This window comes from Calidris pugnax, unplaced genomic scaffold (assembly GCF_001431845.1).
Source record: "Calidris pugnax isolate Ruff unplaced genomic scaffold, ASM143184v1 scaffold141, whole genome shotgun sequence".
Lineage (NCBI taxonomy): Eukaryota > Metazoa > Chordata > Aves > Charadriiformes > Scolopacidae > Calidris > Calidris pugnax.
The window spans coordinates 3732739-3758012 of record NW_015090902.1 but is presented as its reverse complement, the minus strand read 5'-3'; the positions used below and the strand labels follow the sequence as shown (position 1 = coordinate 3758012).

The 25274-nt window shown below is 39.2% G+C and overlaps 1 protein-coding gene across 1 annotated transcript in view; it reads left to right on the top strand.

Annotated features, from left to right (window-relative positions):
• Positions 1-1880: 1880 nt before the first annotated feature.
• The window catches only part of MYOM2 (myomesin 2), a 79331-nt gene continuing 55937 nt past the window's right edge, over positions 1881-25274 (top strand). Inside the window, exons 1-10 of the mRNA XM_014948978.1 lie at positions 1881-1999; positions 7123-7202; positions 9835-9968; positions 11010-11129; positions 12759-12903; positions 13086-13243; positions 14126-14218; positions 22505-22593; positions 22674-22724; positions 23409-23573. Coding sequence (XP_014804464.1) covers positions 9862-9968; positions 11010-11129; positions 12759-12903; positions 13086-13243; positions 14126-14218; positions 22505-22593; positions 22674-22724; positions 23409-23573 — 928 coding nt within the window. The 5' untranslated portion in view covers positions 1881-1999; positions 7123-7202; positions 9835-9861. The remainder of the gene's footprint in view (positions 2000-7122; positions 7203-9834; positions 9969-11009; positions 11130-12758; positions 12904-13085; positions 13244-14125; positions 14219-22504; positions 22594-22673; positions 22725-23408; positions 23574-25274) is intronic.

Here is a 25274-nt window from a genome sequence, read left to right as displayed (position 1 = left end):
CCCTTCTGTCCTGTTTTGTGAACATCTATGAAGAGAAGGAGAATTTATTTATTGTCTTACCTGGAGACAACCTGGGACTGGCCCCACTGCGTGTCTGGTTCTTTCCTATGGCATGTTCCCCACAGACCTCAGTATGCACTTTCAAATTTTTGACATCCAACCACACCCTGAAACAAAGTGAGCTCAAGTGTAAAGGCAGACAGAGCAGGCTGTACATTCCTTCATTTCTTTAAATATAATAAATATAGAACAAGAAATTAAAAACAGAGAGCGTAATGAGAACTTTAAAGTTTTCCTGAAAACTGACCTCTTACCTCCCACAGGAAAATGCAGTAGGAGAGGAGCCGTGCAAGTAAAGTGGGTTTGCTCTGGATTATTACATACTAATTACTTTGACAGCTGCTTCTGAAGCAATGTCTATGCTCAGTGCATATACACTCATTCCGCTGTGTCTGTCTCTGTAGAGCTAACTCTGTCAGACTGAGTTACAAGGAAGGGAGAAATCTGTGTCAAGCAAATGGTAGTCCTAGATGATAAGAAAGTGGGGAAGATCCTTACCAGAGATTTTTAGAAAGTTGGATGAATACTGTAAATGTGGTAAGAATCAATTAGCTAAAGGCTTTGCCACATCTTGCTCTGCTTCCCATATGTGTATGCGTGAGAAGAAAGCGTGACTTTAAAAAGTTCATGTACCAAAGTTTCTTATACCAAGCACAGAAAAATCTTCATTGTCACTTAGTGGCTTTGGTCTTGACCTCATGTAAGTAAATTCTGAATAGGTCTTTTTATTTTCAAATACTTTGAATATCAGTGAATTCCCTACTTAATGTATGCTGCTGACTTGTGGGATATTTGAATTGCTGTGGGCCAAGTTGTGAGGTGTGATTAGATCTGCCATTTAGCCAGGTTTTCCAAGACATGTTGTTCTTATTTCCAGGCAGAATAAGAGGAACGTGGTTATTTCTTCCTGCTTGCCACAAAGCCTTGTCAGAGTTCCTACCCTTCTTTCCCTTCCCTCTTATGAGCTCAGGTCATAGGGCAAATCCCTATGGCGCTGCACACCACCAGAACGGTGCAGAGGGATTGACCCCATGCTCACCAGCTCGGAGCAACCACAGTGATGCCTTGGAGCTTCTGGATAGAAATCTAGGAGCCCTACAGGGGCCAAACCTCCATTTTAGTTGCTATTAATCAGGGACCATCAGGGTCTCACAGAATCAAGTGCTTTGGTTGTGTTTTTTCCTCTGCCTGTATATGCCTCTATGTGTATTAATTCTTCCTGCTCTACTTACAAGGCACAGAGAAATCTCTCTCAGGTTGACTGGTGATATCATGGACATGGAAATAGTGAGTAGGAATTGGACTTCCTTTAAATCTATGTTAATAAGCTTTTTATATAGTTGCTATTTCTTAACATGCTGCGGCCATGTTCTCAAATTCAGGGAGCTCTTAAGGAGGCAACGGGGAGGCTCATTTTACAGCCTGAGGCACCAAGGGGATCTCATGTGTCTACTCATAAGATTCTGGAGTTTATGTCTCCTCACTGGTCTTCTAAGTTATTAATTATTTTAAAACTTCAATAATTTCTAAATAAAAAGTTTAAACTGTTTTCTGACAAACTGTTCCCCATGTGCTTGGTGTTTCTGGGAAAAGAAGCCCTACTTTTGACATAATCAACTGGTTTGGGTTTTTTTTTTTGTGTTTTGTTTTGTTTTTTAAATGAGGCCTATCTTTTATTAAAATACAGTAGAAAACTGTGTATGGGGCTACAGCTTTTAGTCTGCCTTGATATCACACCCTTATTGCCTATTAGGCTGACCTCAGTTTTGGGAGAATCACTTGGTTAGTTCTAAATATAGCATTGCATCTGCCCTTAAATGGGAGTGAAGGGGCAGTAGCCTTTAGAGAGGGGAATTATTTTTATTTTCCTCAGCCAGAGTTAACTAAGCTGGAAAAGGCTGGTCTTCCTCTTTGCTTTGCAATTTTTCTATATCCCTTGGTAAGTCCTTTTTTCATCTAGTTTTTTCTTGTTCAGAACAAATGGGAGTGGTTGTGGAGGGTGTTGGGTGCTTTTCTGTGAAAAATAAATTACCTTCCTCAGGGAAAGCAAGCAATAAGCAGGACACAGATTGATTTATGAAAAGACAAACAAAAAAGTGAAGTAGAATTGTTTTATTCTGTGCATAGTCATATTGATTTTATTGTGTATTACATTTTCTCTGTTTCTTTCTGCATATGAAGAACTACATTATACCAATGCATAGCTCTATTGGTATATGTGCTTCTCCAATTGCACATATGTTGTCAATGCCACTTTCTTGTGTTCTTATACTGTATAAAGAAACAAGACACGATTTATCTGAAGTATTTGCAAAAATAATGACGCATAAAATCCTATAGTAGCTGGCAAAACTATTTGGCATGCTGAAGAACAGGTTGCAGCGAGGGCAACAATTTCTACTTTTATTTTTTGTCTACCATACTTTCAAGTAAATGTCTTCAGAAGACACATTTGTGGTATCTATTGCTCTGGGCTACATGGGATATTTTCTGCCACATGAAAATTCCAGCTAAATACCACTGATAGAGTATTGGGAAATCATGTTCATGCTCTTGAAACTATGCCTGTATGTTGATAATACTTGTGGGCCAATGAAAGTATCATAATGAAGGATAGTGAGGGTTGAGATGATGGGAACTGACTGACTTTCACAATCGCACTGTCTCACATTCCTTGCTATCCAGTTGAAGGGATGTAGTACACCCACCAAGTGAAGGGAAATCTTAAAACTTTATGGGAACACGTTGTGACTCTTTGTGCATTTGGAGTGTTAGGATGGCAAGGTTTCAAGTCAATGTGGCCAAATTCAGCCTAATTTAATTCCCAGTGTCCACAGAAGTACTCTCTCTGGACTATATACGGTTTAGCTTGTAACAAGGATATGGCAAGAGAAGTCAAACTGGGGGCTTCCACTGCCTCCCATCAGATGAGTCACAGAAAAGCCAAAATTGCATTTTTTAGACTCACAACAATGTAGGAACTGGTGCTCCCCTCCATAACAATGGCCTCACTTGAGGGAAGGGTACCTATGGCTCTGCCTCATACCTATTTGTTGCAGAGCATAGCTGGTGGTTAACTCCATCAAGGCTTGTGGCTAGGACCATGACATGACCACCCATGGTATATTCAAAATTGCATTCTCACTAACTCTTATGGCTAGGGGGTGAAGAAAACCATTCAGGGACTATTACAAGGTCAAGGTGTGCATTCGAACTAATAATTCATGTGTGGTAGCCAAATGGTTATATTAAATTGCTTAATCTATCAGTATGCCTATGCAAGCAGAATCATTTGATGTAGTGAAATGTTAAAAGTTTATGTATTCAAAACATATGAAATTATTATTTAAGAATAGACACCTCTGTCATGGCAAGCACCATTGGCTGCTTGAAAATGTTGCTCTGAAATTCAGTTGCTGTTGCATCTGGTATTCAGATGACTGGAAATTGATGAGATAACTCCATTTTTAGGTTTAATGAGAAGAGTAATGCATGTACTCCTGGGGATTATTTGAACCAGATTGAATCTGTTCTCCAGAAGAGAACAGTTCGGTTCACTTTTCAAAAGGTTCTGTTTGAAACCAATTTGTGAAAATAGAATAAAGCTATTCCATTAAAAAGGAGGTGCGATCAGTAAAACATAAGACCAGCTATGACATAGCTAAAGACATAAGAAAAGACAAGACAAAGACTCTCAAAGCTTGCTGAGTAATGTTTGGAATGCTATATGGTTTAAGGAAATGGGAATTCCATATACTTTTTTAATTTCAGAAGCATTTGTATTCTGTTGTCAAAAAAGTTAAAATTGAATTCTTACTATGGAGAAGAAAAACATCTTCAATGAGAAAGATGGAAGCATCTTAAAATTACAGTAGATCATGTGAGCTTTTAAGTTTGTACTTTTTCACACACAGAACATGATTTTCTATGTAAAGTCTAAAATACGCATATGTGCACAGAGATGAAAGGCTGGAGAGACTTATTAGCATTTTAGAAGTTTATTACCAAAATGGGGAGATGTTACCAGAGCATCTACATCCCATTCTGGTTTAGACTGCAGTGTCTATGAGCTGTGTAATGATTCATGCTGGTTTTATAGGTTTTCTACCAAAGTAAGTTTCCCAGGGAAAAATGTTCTTATGTTATTATCCACTGCAATTTCTACAGGATTTATTTAACCATCTGTAAGGGACCACATATTTTCTGAGGCAATACAGTAACTTCAAACTGGCCATTAGAAGCAACTGATGACTAGAAGGTGGTGGTTTATTTTTTCTTTGCCTTTTATCTTTCATTGTGGTATATAGGTGGTATGGAATTAAATATATTTTATCTGGTAAATATTGTGGGCTTTAAAGTACCATGGAAGTATAAGCTGGCAAAACAGGGCTTTCTGAAAACACTTAAATTTGAATAATGTGTAGAGCAACAAGCAGGACTATAGACAGGTAGAGGAAACAATGCCTACGTCATGGGAAAAACAGGACAAGCCCTCAAGTCAATACAAATGATCAAAGATATTTAAGAAAGATGAGACACAGAGGAAGATCAAGAATGAGGATATGCATGTAGGAGCAGGACATACTGATCTTTCAGCCAGTATGAGGAGGAGAGGCTACGTGAGGGCAGGCAAGAACCCACAAATCATTCTGCAGATGGACAAGGACAGAGATGGGCAAAGAAAATGCATGTTGCATGGTATAGCGTTGACAGGTCAGGCAGCAAAAGTACATGCTGTATAGTGCATCGCTCATGACAGGAACCTCCTGAGTCTAAGAATGCAAGTGGTCTATCTATGGTGAGCACAACCATGTTCTTCTTCCCAAGGTATTTGTCAATCCCATCCATCAATTTATTTGGTTGTGTGCCTGCTCTCTGAGGCTATGTGAATGATCATGCTGGAATTTACTGCCTGTCCTTTAAATCTTAAATTAACTCACTTATCAAACTAACAAAGCCTATATCAGACCGTTGGCTTCTCTGCTCAAGAATGTGGCCCCTGGTCACGTGGTCCTAGATTATTTCTTTCTATTCAGATCAGTATTACTATGGCATGAAACTATGCATATCCTAGCCTGGGAACTCTGCCTTTTACTCGTGACCAAGTATAAATTGTTATACACATGCTACTAAGCATATGAAAATGTACATTTGTGTCAACTAATTTAAACAGTCTGATTCATTTGTGTTTTATATCATTAATCCTTAAGGACGTATCAGATGACTTAATATTTTTGTTTGGCTTTAATAGTCTTCTGAATGGTTCATATAGAACACAGATAACTGCATCTTAGGTCCTGCTGATGTCCCCAGCATTTAAAGTCATAGAAATAAACAGGGATGATGATGATGATGATAATAATAATAATGAAGTAGGAGTACAATCGTGCTGTGTTCCACCAAAGAAGTAATGGTCAGATGAGAGAATTAGAGTTTTAGGACCACCTTGTCCTGTAATTCTACATCTTTTTCTTGAAATCCAGCAAGTTAGTAGGATGTGCATGGGTGAAGTTCAAGGATTGTCTTTAACTCAGCAAGTTCTCTGTGGCTCTTGTAGTCACATACCAGTAGAAACTGTTGAATGAGATTTGCTTTTTATTTTGTTATAATTATCCAGAAAATTAATTTGTCTTTCTCTTGGCCTATTTATGCATTTTTTGGTGGCTCTTATATTTCCCATTGGGAAAACTTTTTGGGTTTTTTTGCACAATGCCTCTACCAGACCATGTCCTGCATCTCATTGTTGGGTCAGTTCCACCAATTACATGCCAGTATAATGAGGTCTTCATTCACTGCCTGTAATAAAGTCTTGGTTCACCTAAATCGATAACTTCAGCCAGGCTAAGCTGTCTTCTGCAGATCATGTTATCAAGCTCTGTTAGTGATAGGTTGACTTAGTATATATTTCAAACATCTCACATAAACGTGTATCAGTGGAAAACTAGGAAAAGTCAACACATTGTTTCTAGGAAAATAATAGAAACTTCTCTTATTGTGAACTCAAGGTACTCTACGTGCTCTGTAGACTGTGCTGAAGCTGTTTTTTACAGTGGGGCTGTGATTTTGCTCTTCAGATACTTGTCTTTGCAGCACTATTAAGTATTAAATACATACTCTGCAAGCATCGTTGCAATTAACTGATGATGATTATTACATTTGGAATTGTTGCCAGGCAGCTCCCCTCTGTGTTAACAGAAGGCAAAATGAGTCTGGCTGCTAACAAGCTCAGTTAATTGCTTGTATGGAGGCTGGAAGTGGATGGCTACACTTATTTCTATTCTAAAGATGTTTGGGTAAAAGTAAAACAATCTGAACCCAAATTTTGGGAAATCTTGGGTGTTGATTAATAGAAGAAGATATGGTAATTAAAATGCAAGTTTTACATTTAGTGGGGAAAGGCTAAACTGTAAATGGCAAAGATGTTTTCTCCTATCTCAAAAATGAAAATAACCCAGAATGTGATCCATCCAGACACATGGGCATTAGTCTGCAACCCTTATATGTCAGATCTCAGTTGGAGCTGTATACATAGCAACACATAAATTGCATGTTGATAAATTCATAGAATTATTTAACAGGGCCACATATAAACATGAGAAGCCCTTAACAGCTGAGTCAGCTTAATCTATGTGTTTGACCTTTGCACCTTCATTTAAGTGAAAGGGCTAATTAAAAATAGAAAAGAGGGAACATTATACCATTAACTGTCCAGTTAACGTACAAACTAAGGGGGGAGTCAAATGTCAAATACACAATAGTCACACAGAACGCTGGAAGAAAACCAGTATTTGATATCTGCAGGTGTGACATAATGTCATGTACAGGTACTAAAGCCAGGAGAAGCCGAGGCTGCTCATGGATCTGTGTAACCGTGTTCATGTAATGAAGACAATGAGTTGGGTGATGAGTTAATAGGTGCGCATCAGCTCAGCATTACATGAGGGCACCTAACTAAGCGAACATCTCTGTACTAACTTGGGTCATGTTAACTTTCTTATTTCTCTAGAAATGTGGTAATATATTTCTTTAATGTTCTCATTTTTTATTATTTTTGTCTTGCAGTGTCTGGAATTTTGCCTAAAGCTTTCATTCCTGAACGTGTGACTTGTCATTCTCATATCTCTTGAAAAAGAATTGAAAAGGTAACTATAGGTCATGCAGAAGATGCAGCTATCAGGTGGTAAATTGTAAAAACTCACCTCTTTAGGTCTCATGACATTTTAAAATAAGATGTATCTGCTATTAAATATACCTACTGTCTTCTCCTGCAGAGACCTTTTTCGTGGAAAAGTAAAACTAGCTGATGAGAGAATGTCATGACTTGGGGGCTTCTGACTCAGCTTTTGAATACCTGAAACCAGCAATCAGGCACAGCTGGAATTTATTACACTACTTAATCAATAATTAGCATTTTCTTTTATTGGTAGATACTGTATGCTAGAAATATGGTATTTAGAGATATTTTGCTGTGTTTAAATGTTCAACTTCTTAGCCTATAAAACATTTTTTTTAATTAATTTGAGTTTAATACACACATGAAATGACTTGCTAAACTAAGAATTGCAGTCTTTCATTGAAACATCTTATGTTCTTTCTAAAAATATGACGTGCTGTATAAGAAATCTAGCTCTCATTTTGCAAGAATAAATGGCAAGAACAACGAAATGTAGAAAATGAGTGCTACTGCATATACAATCTGGCTAGTAATACAATTAGAAAAAAATTTAACAAGTTACACTTTAAAAATTAATGCAAAAAACCTTGATAATATATGTAATTTTTCAACGATTTTGTCATTGCTTTCCATTTTCAAATGGGGATTTTGCAAAACAATTTTTCAAAGCATGAGATACTAATAAAAATTCCATTATGTGACAGAAAACATCATTGCTTTGGGCATAATAAACATTTAAAAACCTTTTTTTCAGCAATATTTTATTAAACCACATTGATTGCATTCATTTTTCACACAGTAAAAAGTTTAATGAAACAAAAAAAAATTACATGGAATTTGAAAGTTGACAATGAAGTAGAGACTGAATTTCTTCAATTTTGAACTATACCTCATCTTACCAGGAACCACTTTTTTCCTGAAATGGTTATTAATTGAATTTTAACGTGAGTATTGTGCATTTTTGTCCCTGAAGCACATATCTCCTGGTATTTGATAGGAAACAGAACACAGCAAAACTGGTCAGTACCAATGCCTTTGAAATGAAGTACAAGGAGCTCATATTGTATCTGAGTTTATTTCTATTCAAATCCCTTTGAGCTTTCATTTTATATGCCTGCTTATGGGACTTCTTATGACAAATGCAGACTTTTGGTGTGGGTCTGAGCATTTCCATCATGGGCAGGTTCTTCTTGGCAGGGTCCATGGCTGGGCAGGGCTGGGCTGTGGGGAGTTTTGGACTGACCCTGCTGCAGTGTTGCTGGGCTCTGAGCTGATGGCTCTGAGGGCTGATATGAGGTCCTGGGCCATGGGCTGGGTCAGGGGAGACCTGGAGGAGGCTGGGCAGGGCCAGCCAGGTCCATTGCTGCCCTCAGGTCTCTGACGCCTGCTTAATATGGCCCCTGGATGAGCTAGTGTTGCTTCACTTCCCATGGGTAGCCCCGAGGTGGGTCCCAGGCCATGCCTCTGCCTATGCCCCAGCTTCTAGAGCACAGCTGACAGACTGCACCCCACATGGTACTACAACAACGGGAATGCTACCCTTACTTTTCAGAAGGAAATTAGATGTTATTGCAGGAATTTGCCTGACTAAAAACTTCAGGATTTGGCCCGAGCTACTTTATAGACTTTGTATTGGGGAATTGCTTCCTTTGTCACTGAAATGCAGCCATCTCTTGGGGACCATGTTTGTTGTTCAGTTGACCCCTGGAACCCCCCATTGCCATTTAGGCCAAGTGGTCTAGGAGTAAACAGCCCCACATCCAGCTGAGACTGTAAATGGGACTTATTCAGCAGAGTGTAGTTACACAAGCTGGGACCTACTCAGGGCACAGCTGGTAACATTCCCCACTTTTACAAGAAGTTATCATCTTATTTCTAATGAACTTAATGGGATGTGGACACCTCTGAGTTCCTTTCTTGCCGTGGCTGGGAATTCACTTTACTCCAACTCCATCCTCTTCCCACCCACACTGCTTCTAGGAGCTTCCTGAATGTTCCTGAGAAGTTTATAACCAAATACTGATCAAACTGTGCTATGCTTTGGAGAAAGTCTACAGGAGGGCAACCAGAATGATTGGAAGTCTAGAAGAAAAAACCCACAAGAAAAAATTGGATGAGCTGGCGTTGTTTAGTGTAAACAAGAAGGCTGAAATAAAATGCAAAAAAGTCTTCAGCAGGCTGCTGAAAAAGTGCATGAATGCAGTCTGGTTTTTGTTGTCATGGTAAATTGAACAAGAAATAGTGAGCATAAGTTGCAATAAGGGGCAAAGTAAAAACTTTGAAGAGCGGAGAGCTGAAACACCTATAAATCCCTCAAAAGCTGTCCAATTTCCATCCCTGGAAATTTCTATGGCAGTATTAAATGACATCTGCAAAGAAGGAAGGTTAAAATGATCTGACATCATCTATGATTCCATGGCTTACTGTACCACTGATGAAATGCATCCTGAGGTGTTCATGTATATCATTGATGGCTCTGTTTGTCATAAATTGATGGAATTGTATACATTTGTACACATACACACATATGTGTATGTATGCAAAAATATCAAGCCTAAGTCTCTGAAGTGTATGGCTAAATGTGATTTCACTCTCTGCAGGAATTCCTGATTGTAACAAACTGAAGTATGTCGTCAGTAGTGGTGCCATTTTACCAGAGGAGGCACAAGCACTTCGATCAGTCCTATCGCAACATTCAGACAAGATATGTACTTGAGGAATATGCAGCAAGAAAGTAAGTGCCATGTATTTCACATACAGAGCATAGAGCGTTTTCTATTTTGGGTGATCAGGTCTTAGAATAAAGATATTGAGCTTTCCACTCCGCCCCCTAAAATTGTGGTTTATTCAGAATGGTAGTTTTCCACTTCCTTCATTGGGATACTCCTTGTCTATAGTCTCCCACAAGCATAGCTAGAATTTCTAGCTATGTTGCAACTCACCTATGCAGACCTTTTAGGTCAGGATCTGTCCTATTCACTACTTCCAAGTTGGAAATTTTTCCTTTTAGGCTCCAATTGAAATTCTGAGTTAAGAGAAATTGTCAGGAAATTTATTGTAAATCATAGAAACAGTGTTTTACCTGTTCTTCCATATGACATGAGGATATTCCTTCTCCTGAATTTGGCTATTCCTGATTACAGTTTTTGTCATTCAATTTCCTTTTTTCAAATTAAATAAGGGTTGAACTCCTCTTGTGTGAAATCTCAGAGTTTTAGCCACAAGATACAGGTTCTTCGTATCTCAAAGCCTGGAGCTTTAAATCTTGGTTGCTTAAGAATCACTGTTCTTCCTCCTCAGTAATTAAGATGCCTAGCTAGCCTAGCTGGCTGTCTAGCTTGTCCAGCTTCCCTTATGAAAGAGAAGAGTTTATGCAGAAGGTTATGTGAAGTATAGGAAGGCAGGAATATTTAGAAATAGAAAATGTTACAAGGATTCTGTGTGATTTGTGTATTAGACAGGCTGGTACCCTTGTGGTTCACTGAAGTGCTATCATAGCACTTGAACGATTGGAGCTAGAGATAAGTATAAGTTTAACAGAACTGAATGAAATAAAATGCCTAATGATCCCCAATGACAGATGATGGGCATTAAACCCTTGAAGGACAAGTAAGAATCAGCACCCTAGTGCAGCTATTGAGGAATGCAAAGTAAGTTTCTCGCTGAACAGTGCTCAGTCATGGTATTCAGCTCATTTAAAGTAATTTCTTTGACTTTTGTGAGTTCATGTTTTAGCAGAACTGCTGGGTTATAACAATGTCTTTTATATTTGAAGGGCTGCTTCCAGACAGGCTGCTTATTATGAATCAACTGGCTTGGGAAAAACGACATGTAGACTCTGTGCCAGGAGAGCACGCACCTTGGCTCATGAAGCAATGCAAGAATCCAGGAAAAGGTAAAGCTCTGTTGGTGCCATCTGACTTGTGTAGTGGCTCTGGTCCCATTTAGTATCGCTCTTTCGCCAGGGCTCTTTTCAAAGTTGACAAGACTGGAGGCTTCTCCGTCACTGTTCTTCACTAATCTATTTTGGCTGGAATACTAAATGACTGGGTGTCACTTTCAATCTCACATTTCAACTCAGAGTTTTTCCCCTAATCCCCACTCTGATCCTTGAAAACACCTTTAAAACCAAAATAAATTAGAATCTGCCTGGGATCCAAAACTCAGTTTGGAACTGATCTACTCGACTATTCTTGAATTTCTGGTTTGGATCAATTTAAACATTTTGAGTTCTTTCCTTAATATCAAGAGGGCTTACTCTCACGTCCCAGTAACGGCCTTGATAGGAAGTCCTATAGTAAATGTGCTGATGGAAATATTCCTTTTAGTGAATTGGACTGTTTCTGCTCTGCCATGTTTTATAGTGACTGCACCAAAGACAGAGAATTTACACTACAAGAATGAATACTGCCTTGTTTGTGGCAAATGTGTTGCGAAAATCATATACACCCATATGGTTCTGATGCTTTGATTGTTTTGAAATATATATCATAGAAACAGAATGTTGTAGGGAAATAAACCTAATTTTTCTTAAATGGTCTTACATTTTATCAATATAAAAAAATACATGCCAGAATGAGGCTGGTAATTAAAGTATGTTGCAATGGTACAAAGAAATACTTTTAAAATACCACACAAACAGTGTCACGATCTACTGTTCACTGAACTTCATGCAAGTCTTCTCATTTGCTTCATGGCATGTTGGGTTATGCTTTAAGAGTCTTGCCATATTCTATAATGACAGCCATGTTAGAAATTTCTCATATTCAGCTCCCTTCTTTTGTCCTGTAGGCAAGGCAAAGAGTAGCACAGGCTGCTTACTGAATCCTGATTCAGCATGCATGCAGAAGCTTGAGCTTGCTCCTCCTAAAAACATTTATGAGTTGGGCTTTTTTAGGAATTCTGAAAAATCTATAGAGTCAGATTTTCAGGGAACAGCCCACACATTTCTCAAGAGGTTGTCTCTTTCTGATAATTTCTATAATACTTCCCACTTACTCTTGTCCAAGGACAGCTTTTTTGTGTGTAGCTTGTGAACTCCTTGGTCTGTATCTTTCAGGTGAAGTCGGGTGATACAGCCCATGGAGCTAGCAGAGCTTCACAGGTGCTAGAGCCAAGGGCACACCATAAAGAATGTTCTGAACAGGCACAGAACATGCCTTCACTCCCCTGCCGCCTTGTCTCCATGGGAAGGAAATCTAGGGGCTAGAGGGAAGCCAGGCAGGTTTTGTTCTTGGTTACCGAAGGACTGAGACTGCGGGGTACCATGTCAACATGACCATGCTGGCTTTCAAGACCTGAAGCTATAGCACAACATATACAGGGAGAAAGAATATGAAGGAAAATCCATATTCATTTCACATGCTCGTTAGGATTGGTGGATAGATGCTAAGAATAATTCCTAAACTAGATTTTACATATTGCTGGTGTGATTTCAGAGCCCTCAGTTGCCTAATGTGTATGAGTGACAGTCTGAAATCTTCATATTGGTTACTCTTACATGATCTTTTCTCTCGTCCGACAGGACTCATGAACAGAAGTCCTTCACTCATGCAAGCGATGAGAAAAGGATCAAGTTTGCCAGTGAGTTGTCTGCTTTGGAAAAAGAGATCCACACAGCCAGGCACCGTGCTAGAGAACATCTGGATAGACTTGCTATACAAAGGATGGTACAGTGCTGAACCTTTTTGTTCCTATCCAAGCAGAATTATGAGATACGCTGAAATTTAGGCCTGTGTTTCAAATAGCGATAGTGATTTAGCATCTTTTAATTTTGTGGATTTAAGATTAGATCTTCTATCCCGTTTGAGTTTGGTGCTAGGTGCTTCTTTTCTTTTCCTGTGTTTAATAGGTAGAAGAAAATATGGCTCTGGAAAGACATGCTGTTGAGGAAAGTATAAGTCGAGCTCCTGAAATTCTCGTGCGCCTGAGATCTCACACTGTCTGGGAAAAGATGTCTGTGAGCCTTTGCTTCACTGTGCAAGGATTTCCCAGCCCTGTCGTACAATGGTAAGAAATTGGCATTGCCTAGCCCTCTAAAAATGTTGCTAAGCTTCTTTCATTTGGAAGTTATGGCATAACTGATAAGTGTCACATACATAATGGCTATGTTGAACGCCCTTTATAATCCTCATAGATGTGCTGGATTGTAGCAGTTGATACTGTAGTGAAGGAGTGGGAGGACAGCTTGCTGAATGGCCCTGTGCAGTGTGAGAAGCAAACTCAAGTATTTCAAAAGGCAGACTGTGGAAGGCATTCCAGTCATTCTGGCCATTTTGTTCCCTGATGATGAAGTAGCAAATGGGAAAATACACAGAGCTCCCAGGCGACTTGCTAAGCTTGGGTAAACTTGCACCACGCTGTTGTTGTCATGGGCTGTATCTATGTTCATTTTGAGTCAGCCTCTGTTCAGGTGGACGTGAATGTAACACCCCTGGAGCTGCCCTCCTCTCCAGACAAGTGTCCTGTGTATGTGAGAGTCCCAGGCTGGGCTGTGAAGATCTAACCTGAGGCACAATCCAATTGCTGCTTCCCTTGTTTGTGCTGAAGTGTTTTACTGCGATCCAAGACAAAGTTTGCTTCCCATCTTCTGTCAGGTCTACTGGCCTGAAAAGTTGGTCACATAGCACCTTCTCTCTACTCCACTGCCTGCTCTTCTGGTTTGGGTGCACACCTTCTCTTTCCACTTTCTTGCTGTAGTGATGGTCCTCCTTTGCCTTCATGACGCAATGGGTATTTATCCATACATACTGGAAAATACTCTATACTGATAGAGAAGATTTATATAGAGAGCTGAAATGATAGTAAATGATACCTGCATGTAAAAATCTACTGAATGTATGCAGTGAATAGTAGCTGATATTAATGAGTTCACTTTTTCTTGATTGTCAGGTACAAAAACGAGGAATTGATTTCCCCTGCAAGTGATCCAACAAAGTACAGAATTGAAAGCAAATATGGAGTACATGTGCTGCATATAAACAGGTAGATTATTCTGGGTAATACAGTTTTTTTTATACCCTACACAAAGTATTTTATATCAAATACAATTAAAAATTCACACAAAGGCTGCAAGAGAGTTGATAAATTCAGCATACTTCTCTGTTGGTACTCACATTTAGACTAGAGAAAGTTCATTAAGTAGCTGAATATTAGATCATGAAAATGAAATGAAAAATTAGATATTTCTATTATTTAACTCCAGTGATCTCCAAGAAGATAAAAAGAGGTAAGTAGCTGAAAGAATGGTAGTTCCTTTTCCTATTACAATTATGTCTTCTTAGCATTCAAAGTGGAAAATTGTCTGTGTATGTTATTTTCTTGCCATGATGAAGCCCTTTAAAGTAAGCAAAAATTTAGCTGGTCAGGGCAAGGATACCCAGTTATTGGTATTTGTTTATTATATTTTAGCTTCTGTTTACTTTTTTATCTCAATTTTTTTGTTGTTCTCCAAAAAGCAAGAAAGTATAGTTACATTTTTTTAAAAGTTTGAATTTAATTAATTCTATTTTTCAAAATGCCTGTGTAGAATAGATTCCCAAAAAGAAATCCCGTGCTGTCCTAAACAATTGAAATATTACATGTTACATGTGACTTGGTACAAGTTTTTTTAAAAATATAAAAAACCCAAAGAAAAATGAGGACATGACTGTGGTCTTTAAAAAGAAAATTAATATCTAGAGCAGAGACACAAACCTCCCCTTTTAATTTCTCCAGAACATGAGCATCAGCTGTGCTGAAACAGCTGGAATATTTGTGGCTAACACTTGGCTAGCCAAACATTTCATCTCGTACCCTGTCTCCATCTGTCAGCAGTGGAAGCAGCTCTGAGCACAGCCTTGTGGCATTAGTACAGAAAATAAGGGCATCATTCCTTCTGCTTTTGGGAAGGACTACTTGCTCTTGTCATCCTGCAGCAAAGTCCACCCCAACTGTTCACTTTTTCATAGTTCAGGATGGGAGAAATATCCTTATACAGAAACTGACAGCAAGAATCATTATAGTGTTGCTTCTTTAGGGATGCTTCTCAAGGAGTAGCAGTACTCACGAGTACTTCTAAGATACTCCCAGGGCCATGGCTAACTTGTTGACTGCTCTCTGTATCCATGAGTTGTCTCAACACAGCTGCTTCTTCCCATCAACATTACTTTTGAAAATAAAAGCAGGAAGTTAAAAGATAAAAACAGGTTGTCCTCGCAATCCTCTCCCTTGAAGCAGGGAAAATGGAAAATGCTCTCCTTTGTCTGGATGTGTGTGAGTGACAGTCAGGAGATGAAATGTTGGTGACTTTCTGCTGGTGAATGACTGTGACTGTGTTTATTTCCCTTGGTTAATATCCATGAGCAGCTGTTTGGTGAGTCCATATGCTGGATATGTAGTACATAGGTTCCTTTTGTTACATTTTGGGAGTAAACGTCTCTTTGAGGAAATGAGAATCAGTGTTGATGCAGTTTTCTGAGCATCTGTAACCATCAGGCTGAAGGGTACTAATGACTTACATCCTCTTGGTGCTTTTTTTCTCTTTCCTTTGCTCGTTATCAGTCATGCAGACACCATCCAGAATTGGCTTTGGGAGTGTTTAAACCCAGCCATATTTATTCAAATGTATCCCAGAGTCATTTATTGGCACCCACTCAGGTTCCTACACCCACCCGTCATTACCCACTGCTTATTAGTCCCAGACCTGTATGTATTCTTGCAGACTCCCTCATGTTCAACCAAGCTGACATCTTCAGAGACCATTGCTGTGTTGCTTTCATTCTGCCTGGCACTGTGGTCTTTTTGCCTCTTAAAGATGCCTGGCTGCTCTCCTGCAGGTTTCCCTTCTCCACTTTAAAGAATATTGGGGTATTGTAGACCCAGAGTTCTGATTTATTTACCATAGATTTATACAGTTTATGAATTCAAGGTTTCTAACCTTAAATTTATTTCTTTATTACTAATCTATTTTATTTAAAAACTTGACAATCAGACATCTGATTTTCCATCCCAAAAGACAGAAAATCAACATGCAGGAAATGGAAGAATGTTTTGATAGTGCATTACTGGTAGTAGGTGTTTCTTGTATTGAAAACAATGACTGTGTGGGTTGTGGTTAAAATCTATTTATTATTAATGTTTTTATACAAACCTTAGCTCTGTGCACATGTATTTGGGGTATTATTTTTTTCTGGGAAGTAGAACCATTGGGATTTTCTACCTATCCACTTCTGTGCTCTTCTCAGCTGTTCATACCAAACTGCTGAGCTGCATGTCATCTGATCCACAGCCCCTCAGATCGGCCTTGGAATCTCTTGGCTACCTTTCTCGTGCTTCAGTGGAGCTTGGGGACTGAACTTTTCCTTCTAATGCAAGTGTGATATTTATTCCTATGAGTATTCCCTGATCCCAGTGGAAAAATTCTTGAGGCACCAAAACCAGAACGTCACCTTGTCATCTTAAAGTAGTAACTGGACACAATTTCATCCCCCACTGTTTGCTGTCTTCCAGGACCCATAAGCCTATAGAGTAACCAGATCATTTTCATTTCTCTGTCTCATATTTTTATGATGCTCTGTGTTCAATTTACCACATTTTCTGCATGCATCAGTGCTATCATTACCATATAGTGTCGCTTTCTTGCTCCTTTTAGGCTTCTTCAATTGGGAGCTTGAGCTCAAGGTCTCCCCTGAGCAGTAAAGAAAAGGGGGTTGTCATTTCATTATGGTTTTTGCACATCTCATAATTATAGGAGAAGAGACATTGCCAGCCTGCGCTGGGGTAGCGGTTCATCTCATTTCATCTTTCATCTAATTTCTGATAGGTGATTCAGAGGAGACTGTGAGGAATCCTCTGAGGAAAAGCTACTGGTGGTTGAAGTGATTGATACATGCCTGCGAATGTGAGGGTTTGTTTAAAATGTATTTTTTTTTATCCCACCTAATTTAACTGTGGATAGGCACATAATGCAAGAAAAGATTTCTATATCAGAGGTAGTCAGGATGAGGATGCCCCGTTGCTTTATAGCATAGCTGCAAAGTGTTTTCTGCCTTAGTCTGTATATCTTAGTAATTAAAAGTCGTAACATTTTGAGTTTCTTAGTTGCTGCTACTTGTTTAGTAACGGGTTTTGGGGTTTTGTTTGTTTAGTGTGATGCCTCCCAAAATGGACCCCTTAGCTTTATGCAACTGTGAACTGCTATGTTACGTGTCCCGCTGTGTTAGCTGGGGTGCAGAGGGCCAGAGGTATGCAGCTCTTGACGCCAGCTCCTCAGCGAGCCAGCGGGACAGATGATTTGGGGCTGGATGCTGGAAGGAGCAGGGAAGGGAGTTTGGTTTTCCTGATCTCTGGCAGCGCGATGCGGCCGCGCAGCCTCACCCTACACAAGGCCCACCGTTTGGCAGTATTTTGTCTTTTATTAGGGCCCTCTCCTGTTTCATTGAGTCATCGCTTAAGAAGCGCTTGTAATTGCAGCAGAAAAGATTTGTGGTTGCATCAGCAAAAAAAGCTGTGTGGCCAAGCCAGCAGAGTGCAGTGTGATACCTGCTGCCAGCCGGCAGAGCCATCAGGCTCCTCAGCACCACCAGCATTGCCTGGGAAAAATAAAGCGTAAAAACGGAACGAACCTTCCCTTTTAACTATTCTCATTTAACAAATGATGCTGTGCAGCCAGCACAGCTCTATTTTAGTTTGATTAGGCACGAAAGGCTTGAGGTGATTTAATCTGGAGAGATGGAGAGGGGGGCCTGCCCCTTCTCCCGCTGTGGGTGGGAGCCAGGCAGAGCAGAGGCACTGCGGCAGAGGCAGTCCCTGGCAGAGCTGTACAAGGTTGATGGGGTGATAAAGTGTAGCTCTGGGAGTTTTGCTGGTACCAGTGAGTGTGTAGGCAGCAGCTCTGGTGTACTTCTGCTCTTCCTTCCTTGCTGAAATGCAAGCGGCAGCCTCCAAGTGAAATGGTCTGTGATCTTCTGACCTGCCGGTCCCTGTCTCCTCCAAGCTGCAACCCTTGGGAGCTTGAAGAAGCGCCCACCGTGCCCCCTGTGTAACAGAGGTCCCCTCTTCAGTAAAAACAAAACCCAACCCAACAAAAAGAATCAGTCAGAGGCAGTCTGACCAGAGAATCAGCACATAAAATGGCAATCCCGGAGAGTATTTCCCCATTTTGATGTCGTATAGCCATAACACTGAAAATTTTGTCATTTGAATTCAAAGGAGGCAATTTTAACTGTGTGTAATTTACAACGTTCTGCTTCCTGGTCTTGACATGCACTGAATTGTGTTCCAATTCAGGCAAAAATGTTTTTTCACTCTTAACTCCTGTGTTTAAATCTACACTAGGCAGATGGATGAATATATGCATTTTAAACAGATGTATCTGCCTGGGGAATATTCCTCGCACAAACATTAGCACTTCAGAACCTCATGTGGATTCAGGGGAATTTAATTTTCACAAGAAGTATTAGTACCTTGGGACAGATACAGCTCTGCACTCACACTTCATGCTATCTAAATGTATTCTATGCATATTTTATCTGACCTTTGTAAAGGTTGGAAAACATGTTCTCCATCACGATGCAAGAATAACTGTTGGAGAGACCACACCTTGCCTCCAGGGTACTTCAAAATATCGTTTCTAACTGGTCTTGACTCAAACCACTTTACAGTGTAATTTAGGAAATCTAGGCTTCTTAGAATACAGGGAAGTAGACATTTGCCAGGATAATCCTCAGTCTGAGTATTACTTGGCATAAAAGGAGAGACAGGACCTTATGTGACTTGCTATCGTGCCTAACTTTCTTCAAAGCGTGTATTAAAAAAAAGTACTTCGTAGCTCTTACCCGCCAACCCCGTGCACTTCCAATACCAGATTTGAAGGCTGTCTACTGAGTACCTGGCTATCTAAACTGGTTTGATTTATCTCCTGGAGAGTCAGGTTAGAGATCATAGCAAGGAATTGTAAAATGCTTTCAGAGCAGCGACTTCCAGAAAACAGGTAGAGTTGTGAGGACCTCCTAAATAGCAGAAAGTGCCTGGACTGGAATTACTTCCTTTATGTCTATAATAACTGTAAGTACCTGGTTTCTCTTCATAAGAAGAGAATGTTGTAAGAGCATGGTCAGTAACTTCTTTCCTTTGTTCTTCCTGATAAAATTAATTCTAGTTCCACCACTAACTTCTGTAAAATAGTTGCTTTCAGATAGTGAACCATTTGGGCTAAAGAAACAACGCTTCTGTGAATTTCCTGTCTGTTCTAGAGACTTTTAGGATCATATTCTGATTTGCCTATCTTGGAGACCCTGACAAACAGGAAAATCTCATCAAGAGATGTATTTTCCTGTTCTTTATAGGAGAGCAAGGCTATGGGGATGAGATGAGCACAGGTATATGTTTATTTGGAAAGGTATTCCGGCATCTCTCACATGGCTAAATTCCTGATGCTTTGAGTGGTCAGCCAGTAGGTGTGCACCATCCTCCCGGAGGGTCTGGCCACTGTGCCACTAGTACCTAGGAACTGCAGTTATGAAATCTGCTTGCCATAGTTAATTAAACACATCCACTGCCACGGTGGTCTCCTGGCATGGGATGGGCTAATTCTCCTGTCCTTCAGGACAGGGCAGCTACTGTTTTCTGGGAATGGACCCTTGCTGTCTCCCGACCCATGTCCGGGAATCCCTTTGGCAAGCTGGCACACACCAAGGCATGCCAAGGGCTGTTCTAACACATCAGCACTAGGGTCATCCACATCCAGTTTCTAGGGATGTTACCTAACCCTTTTTAATTTACTGACACGTGATACATGCTATTAAATATAATATGTATTATGTAGTATTTACTGTATACTCTATATATCTCCTTCAAGTAGGGATGTAGCGCAGAGTGTCAGGAACACAGTTCCAGTACAGTCAGTTCTGCAATGCTCCTTCTTGGTAAGAAATTTTTTAGATGCCTTATTTGATGTTAGCCTGTTTCATTATTGCAAGACACTGTACTGGGCTGTGAGAAATGCAGGAATCATGTACATTTCAGCATAGAGACATTATAACATGACTTGGGACAGAAGTCTGCAGTTTTACTGCAGATTTGCCTTGCTTTTGGCATTTTATCATGCAAATGTTAAATAATGTGAAACTGGGGTAGTAAATAAATAATTCTTAGTTTTAAGAAGTTAGTGCAAAGGAGCGTCACCAAGTCTTCCAGCTTTCAAGCAAGTCCAGTATTGGCATTTTTTAAATCTTTCCTGAAAACCCAAAAAACCCCCCCAAAAGTTGAATAATATCGAGCTTAGTATTTCTATTCTTTTAAATTGTTTTTCAGACTTATTTTGCCTATCCACACTGTAGTAGAGTGCTCAAGGTCTTCATACCCAGCTGCAGGCCTTTTGGTTAAGTGGCCTAATCTTATGGCTTATCCCACTGGCTTTGATCATTAATTGTATAATAAACTTTCTATTTTACCTCTTTGTTTTGTGAAATGTGTGGCTGAAGATTAGCCTCCAGGAGGAGCTGTTAGATCTGTACGTTTAGAGAGATAAATCTCAATTTAATAGAGCTTTCATCAAGTTGTGTTTTAGACATCACAGTGCAGATAGTATCATTTTTATGATATGACACTGTCCAGAATATATGCAACAGCTGAAAAATAGGTGTCTGATGTGCCTGTCACAGGCGCTACATACCCCCAAATTGGCATCTTGTTATGCAATTTACATCAAACACTTTCACATATTCTTTCTTCTCTCACACCTGGGATATATGACCTCTTAGAAGACAAGTGCAACCAGAATTTCATCACTTTCATCTGGCAGTTGCCAAGAAGATACAAATTTGTTCTTCTGAACACAAACTAAGTGCATTCATGCAGAACATTGTATCTCGTCGCTGGAAATTTCAGACTGGCCTCCATCAAATGCATTACTAAACAAACTACACAGAAGCAGGATTTAATTGTGTGTGTTTCAGACAGTACTCTGATTAGCTCAACCTAATAGAAATGGTTGGATTCAATGATCTTAAAGGTCCTTCCAACCTAGATGATTCTATGAAATTCCAAAAAATAATAAAATCAACAGTTTTGTTTGACAAACATATTATTGAATACTTGATTAATGGAAAAGTTAAAAAAACAAAACATGGAGTTGGGCCAAATAAAAATTTTTGTTCATTTAAAACAAAAATATTTTATTTCATACTAGAGTATTTAGTATGTTTCTGAAAACAAAGCAGAAGAAAATTCAGATTTTTTTAAAATTAAAATATTAATTCCAAAATGTAAAAATGAAATATTCTATCTTTTAAAAAAATGTTTCCTCATCCAGAATAAGTTCTTTCAGCAAAATTGAGGAAATCTCATTATACCCAAACCTGCATTTTACCAAAAACTAGTCCAAAATATTTTAAACTTTTTTCTAGTCAGTAGTCACTTATATTTATTAGAAACATAGCAAATAAGTATATTTCAACTGTAAATTTCAGTAACTGCACCAAAAATGTATATTTGCTCATAGTTTAGTTTCCTTCCCTTTACTTCAATTTTATGTCAATAGTTCTTGTCCTGACTGACCCCATTTTAAATTTGAACTGGGACATCAAACCTTCTACCTATATCTTAACAACTGGCCATATATCTGCTAACATAACTTTCGCTTCAAGGAAAGGTGTAGTAAGTAGGACAATCCATCATTGGGTCCTATTTTACATGGAGCAACTATTTTTTCTTTATTTTTCATTGTATTGTCCTTGCATAATAAATATATTTTCTCACTAAAAAGTATATCAAGTCAAAATAACTATGCCTATAAATAATTTTGGACTCTTTCCCTCGTTTTGTACCATTTCCTCTGGACTGCCGAAGTGATATGAGGGGGAAAAAAAATACCTGTATCTGCCTGGTGGAAATAGCCATAGAAGGAGGAATTTCTGCAAGCATCACATATACTTTTCTTCCATGTCTCTTTGTTAAAAAATGTGGCAGAAGGACAAGATGGATTAAGGAAGAAGGTCACGTACAGGAAGGGAATAGCCAGACTGGCCTCCTCCAGCTATCTCCTTTTGATCATTCTCTAAAGGTCATTTCCAGTTTGCACAAGTTAATGCAGCCTGCACACTAAGCTGTGATAAAACTACAGTAAAAGACAGTACCAGCTTTCTGATTGTCTTTCATCAACTTCTTGCACTGTGTGACACCTGCAAAGAGCTTTATCCACTTTCCTTGGGGTTGATGTAGCTTGTACTATCAATCGTGAAGAGAATTTGTATTTATGTAGTCATCTTTTTTCCTCCTTCCCTTTTTCAGAGCTGATTTTGATGATTCTGCTACCTATTCAGCAGTTGCAACAAATGTCCATGGGCAGGCATCCACTAATTGTGCTGTAATTGTGCGAAGTAAGTCCTACTTTGTGTTTAAAATAAAAAATATATATCATGCTCATGTCATTGAAAGTTTATTCTATGTTTGTTTATAGGGTTCAGAGAGGGTGAAGAGCCTCACCCAGCTGGGATAATGCCCTTCCACCGTAAGCATGTTTTCTTTTCGCTTAGATATTTTATATACTCCTATCAGAGTAATCATAGAATCATAGAATAGTTAGAGTTGGAAGGGACCTTAACAGTCATCTAGTTCCAACCCCCCTGCCATGGGCAGGGACACCTCCCACCAGACCAGGTTGCTCAAAGCCCCATCCAGCCTGGCCTTGAACACTTCCAGGGATGAGGCATCCACAAGTTTTCTGGGCAACCTGTTCCAGTCTCTCACCACCCTCATAGTAAAGAATTTCTTTCTAGTATTTAATCTAAATCTCCCCTCCTTGAATTTGAAACCATTACCCCTCATCCTATCACTCCATGCCCTAATAAAGAGTCCCTCCCCAGCTCTCCTGTAGCCCCCTTTAGGTACTGGAAGGCTGCTATAAGATCTCCCTGGAGCCTTCTCTTCCCCAGGCTGAACAATCCCAACTCTCTCAGCCTGTCATCTGTTTTACAGATGAGAAAGTTGGATACAACTTGCTGCTTTTGGTTTTGCTTTCTAAGCATTCAGTTACAACAGGAGCTTTCTAGATGTTTTGCTTTCCCAGTTGCATTTCTAGATCAGCATACAGTATAACAGAGAGCTCCATCTCCTGTTCAGATCGGATGGTAATCTGATTGTGCCAAGTACAATTTACTTGTACTCAATAATGTTTTCATTTTCTCATGCATAGTGCCGCTGTCATATGATGTTTGTTTCACCCACATTGACGTCCAGTTTCTGGAGAAATTTGGAGTCACATTTGGAACTGAAGGTGAAACACTGACCCTGAAGTGTACTATGTTAATCACCCCAGAGCTGAAAAGACTACGACCTCGTGCTGAGTGGTATAGAGATGGTAAGTAAGTACATTGAATCGAAGCTACCTGGAAAATGCTGGAGGAAACGCTGATCAAGTTTAGAACATGAGATTCTCAGAATTAAATTTGGAATAGAAGAAACAAATATCTCTACCTAGAATTTTTAGACCTGCACACTCTTTCAATTAAGTGACTTGGTCAACCTTCTATTGAGCACACATTTACAGCAACAGGAGGCCTTATTATCTGATAACACAATAGTTAGAACATTTACTGACTAGGTGGAGATCCAAACTCACTTCCTAGATTTGTCCATGATTTACAATTGAACGCTGTGACCACTGAGCTGAAGTGTAGTCACAGAGCAGTAAATCAAGTTTGAAGCCCTGAGATGTGGGCATGGGTCTCCATTTCCATCCTGCTCTAGTATTTATTATAAATTTTATATTAAATTAGTTTTAGTGTAAAGTTGATAAATACTTGTAGGACCCAGGCCTAAACCACATGCCTTTGCTCTGCTGTTTAAGTGCTATGTTGGTAGGTTGCTTTTCTTGCCTCTTTCATCAGTGAAAAACTTTATTATACTTGAACCCACTTTCTGTTCCAACTGAAGTGTGTAGGATTTGTAATTGCTATAAATAATCGCTCATGTCACTCTGAGATTTCAATTATACCTTTAATTAATCTCCTACTGGGCCTGGTTTCCTGAGGTGTCAGACCTCTGAAATTTTGGGTTTTGAACTGCAGCCATAAGGAACGGTTAATTTTCAAGGACTGCCCCATGTTGTTCCACTTTCCATCCAACATGATTTGTTCTTGCGCTATGGATAGGTGAACAAAAGCTTATGGTCCTTTCAGTTTAGCCCTTCATGATGTCAAGATAATTCCCTCTTGATATGTAACAATATTATGCTCTTTGTTTTCCCCCTTATTTGACTCAAGTTAACCTTCCTTGTGAAAACCTGAGGTGAACACTTGGTCTCTTTGAAGCCATAAGGTTTTTTTCTAGTCACATAGGCCTTATGGGAAATAAGGTGATAGAAACAAGCTTAGATTTGTCCTTTGTTGCACAAACGTGGGTCACAATATTTCCAAGAGGTGTACAGGTGCATCAGCTGGAAGGACTTGTTCCCTAACACAGCAGGAATTCATGCACTATGAATCTCTGCTATGAGCTGCAGTTCCCCATGTTGAGTCTCTTGAGAGCTGGAGGCAATGCATAAATGTAAACAATGACAAGATTATTAATTTGTTCAACATGCTTTAGATGTTTTGGGTTTTTTTGAGAGGTAATACTTAATTCTATTCTTGCACTAAGACACCATATTTTTCTTAAAATTTTTCAGTTTGCATTAATCAAATAATAACAACTAAAGCCCTGAAATGGATACGTATGATTTACTTCTAATAATTATACACAAGAGAAGTATGTTTGTTCAACATTAATAAGCTTCACACCAGTGAACCTTATTGAAGATGTCTACTAGATTCCTAGGGGCATATAAGTAAATTGAATCAAATCCTCTGAAGTGGTTTGGGGCTGAACAAACATGAATATGCAGTCTATAATTCATGTTCCACTTAGAACAATTTAAGATACTGAAAGAACTAAATCAAAATAATACTTCAGGAATGCATATCTAGTCTGGATATGAGTTCAGCTAGTAACAATAGCTTTCTGTTATTGATCTCTAATGTAATATAAATATTATGAAGCTATAGGCACCAACATTCTGCAG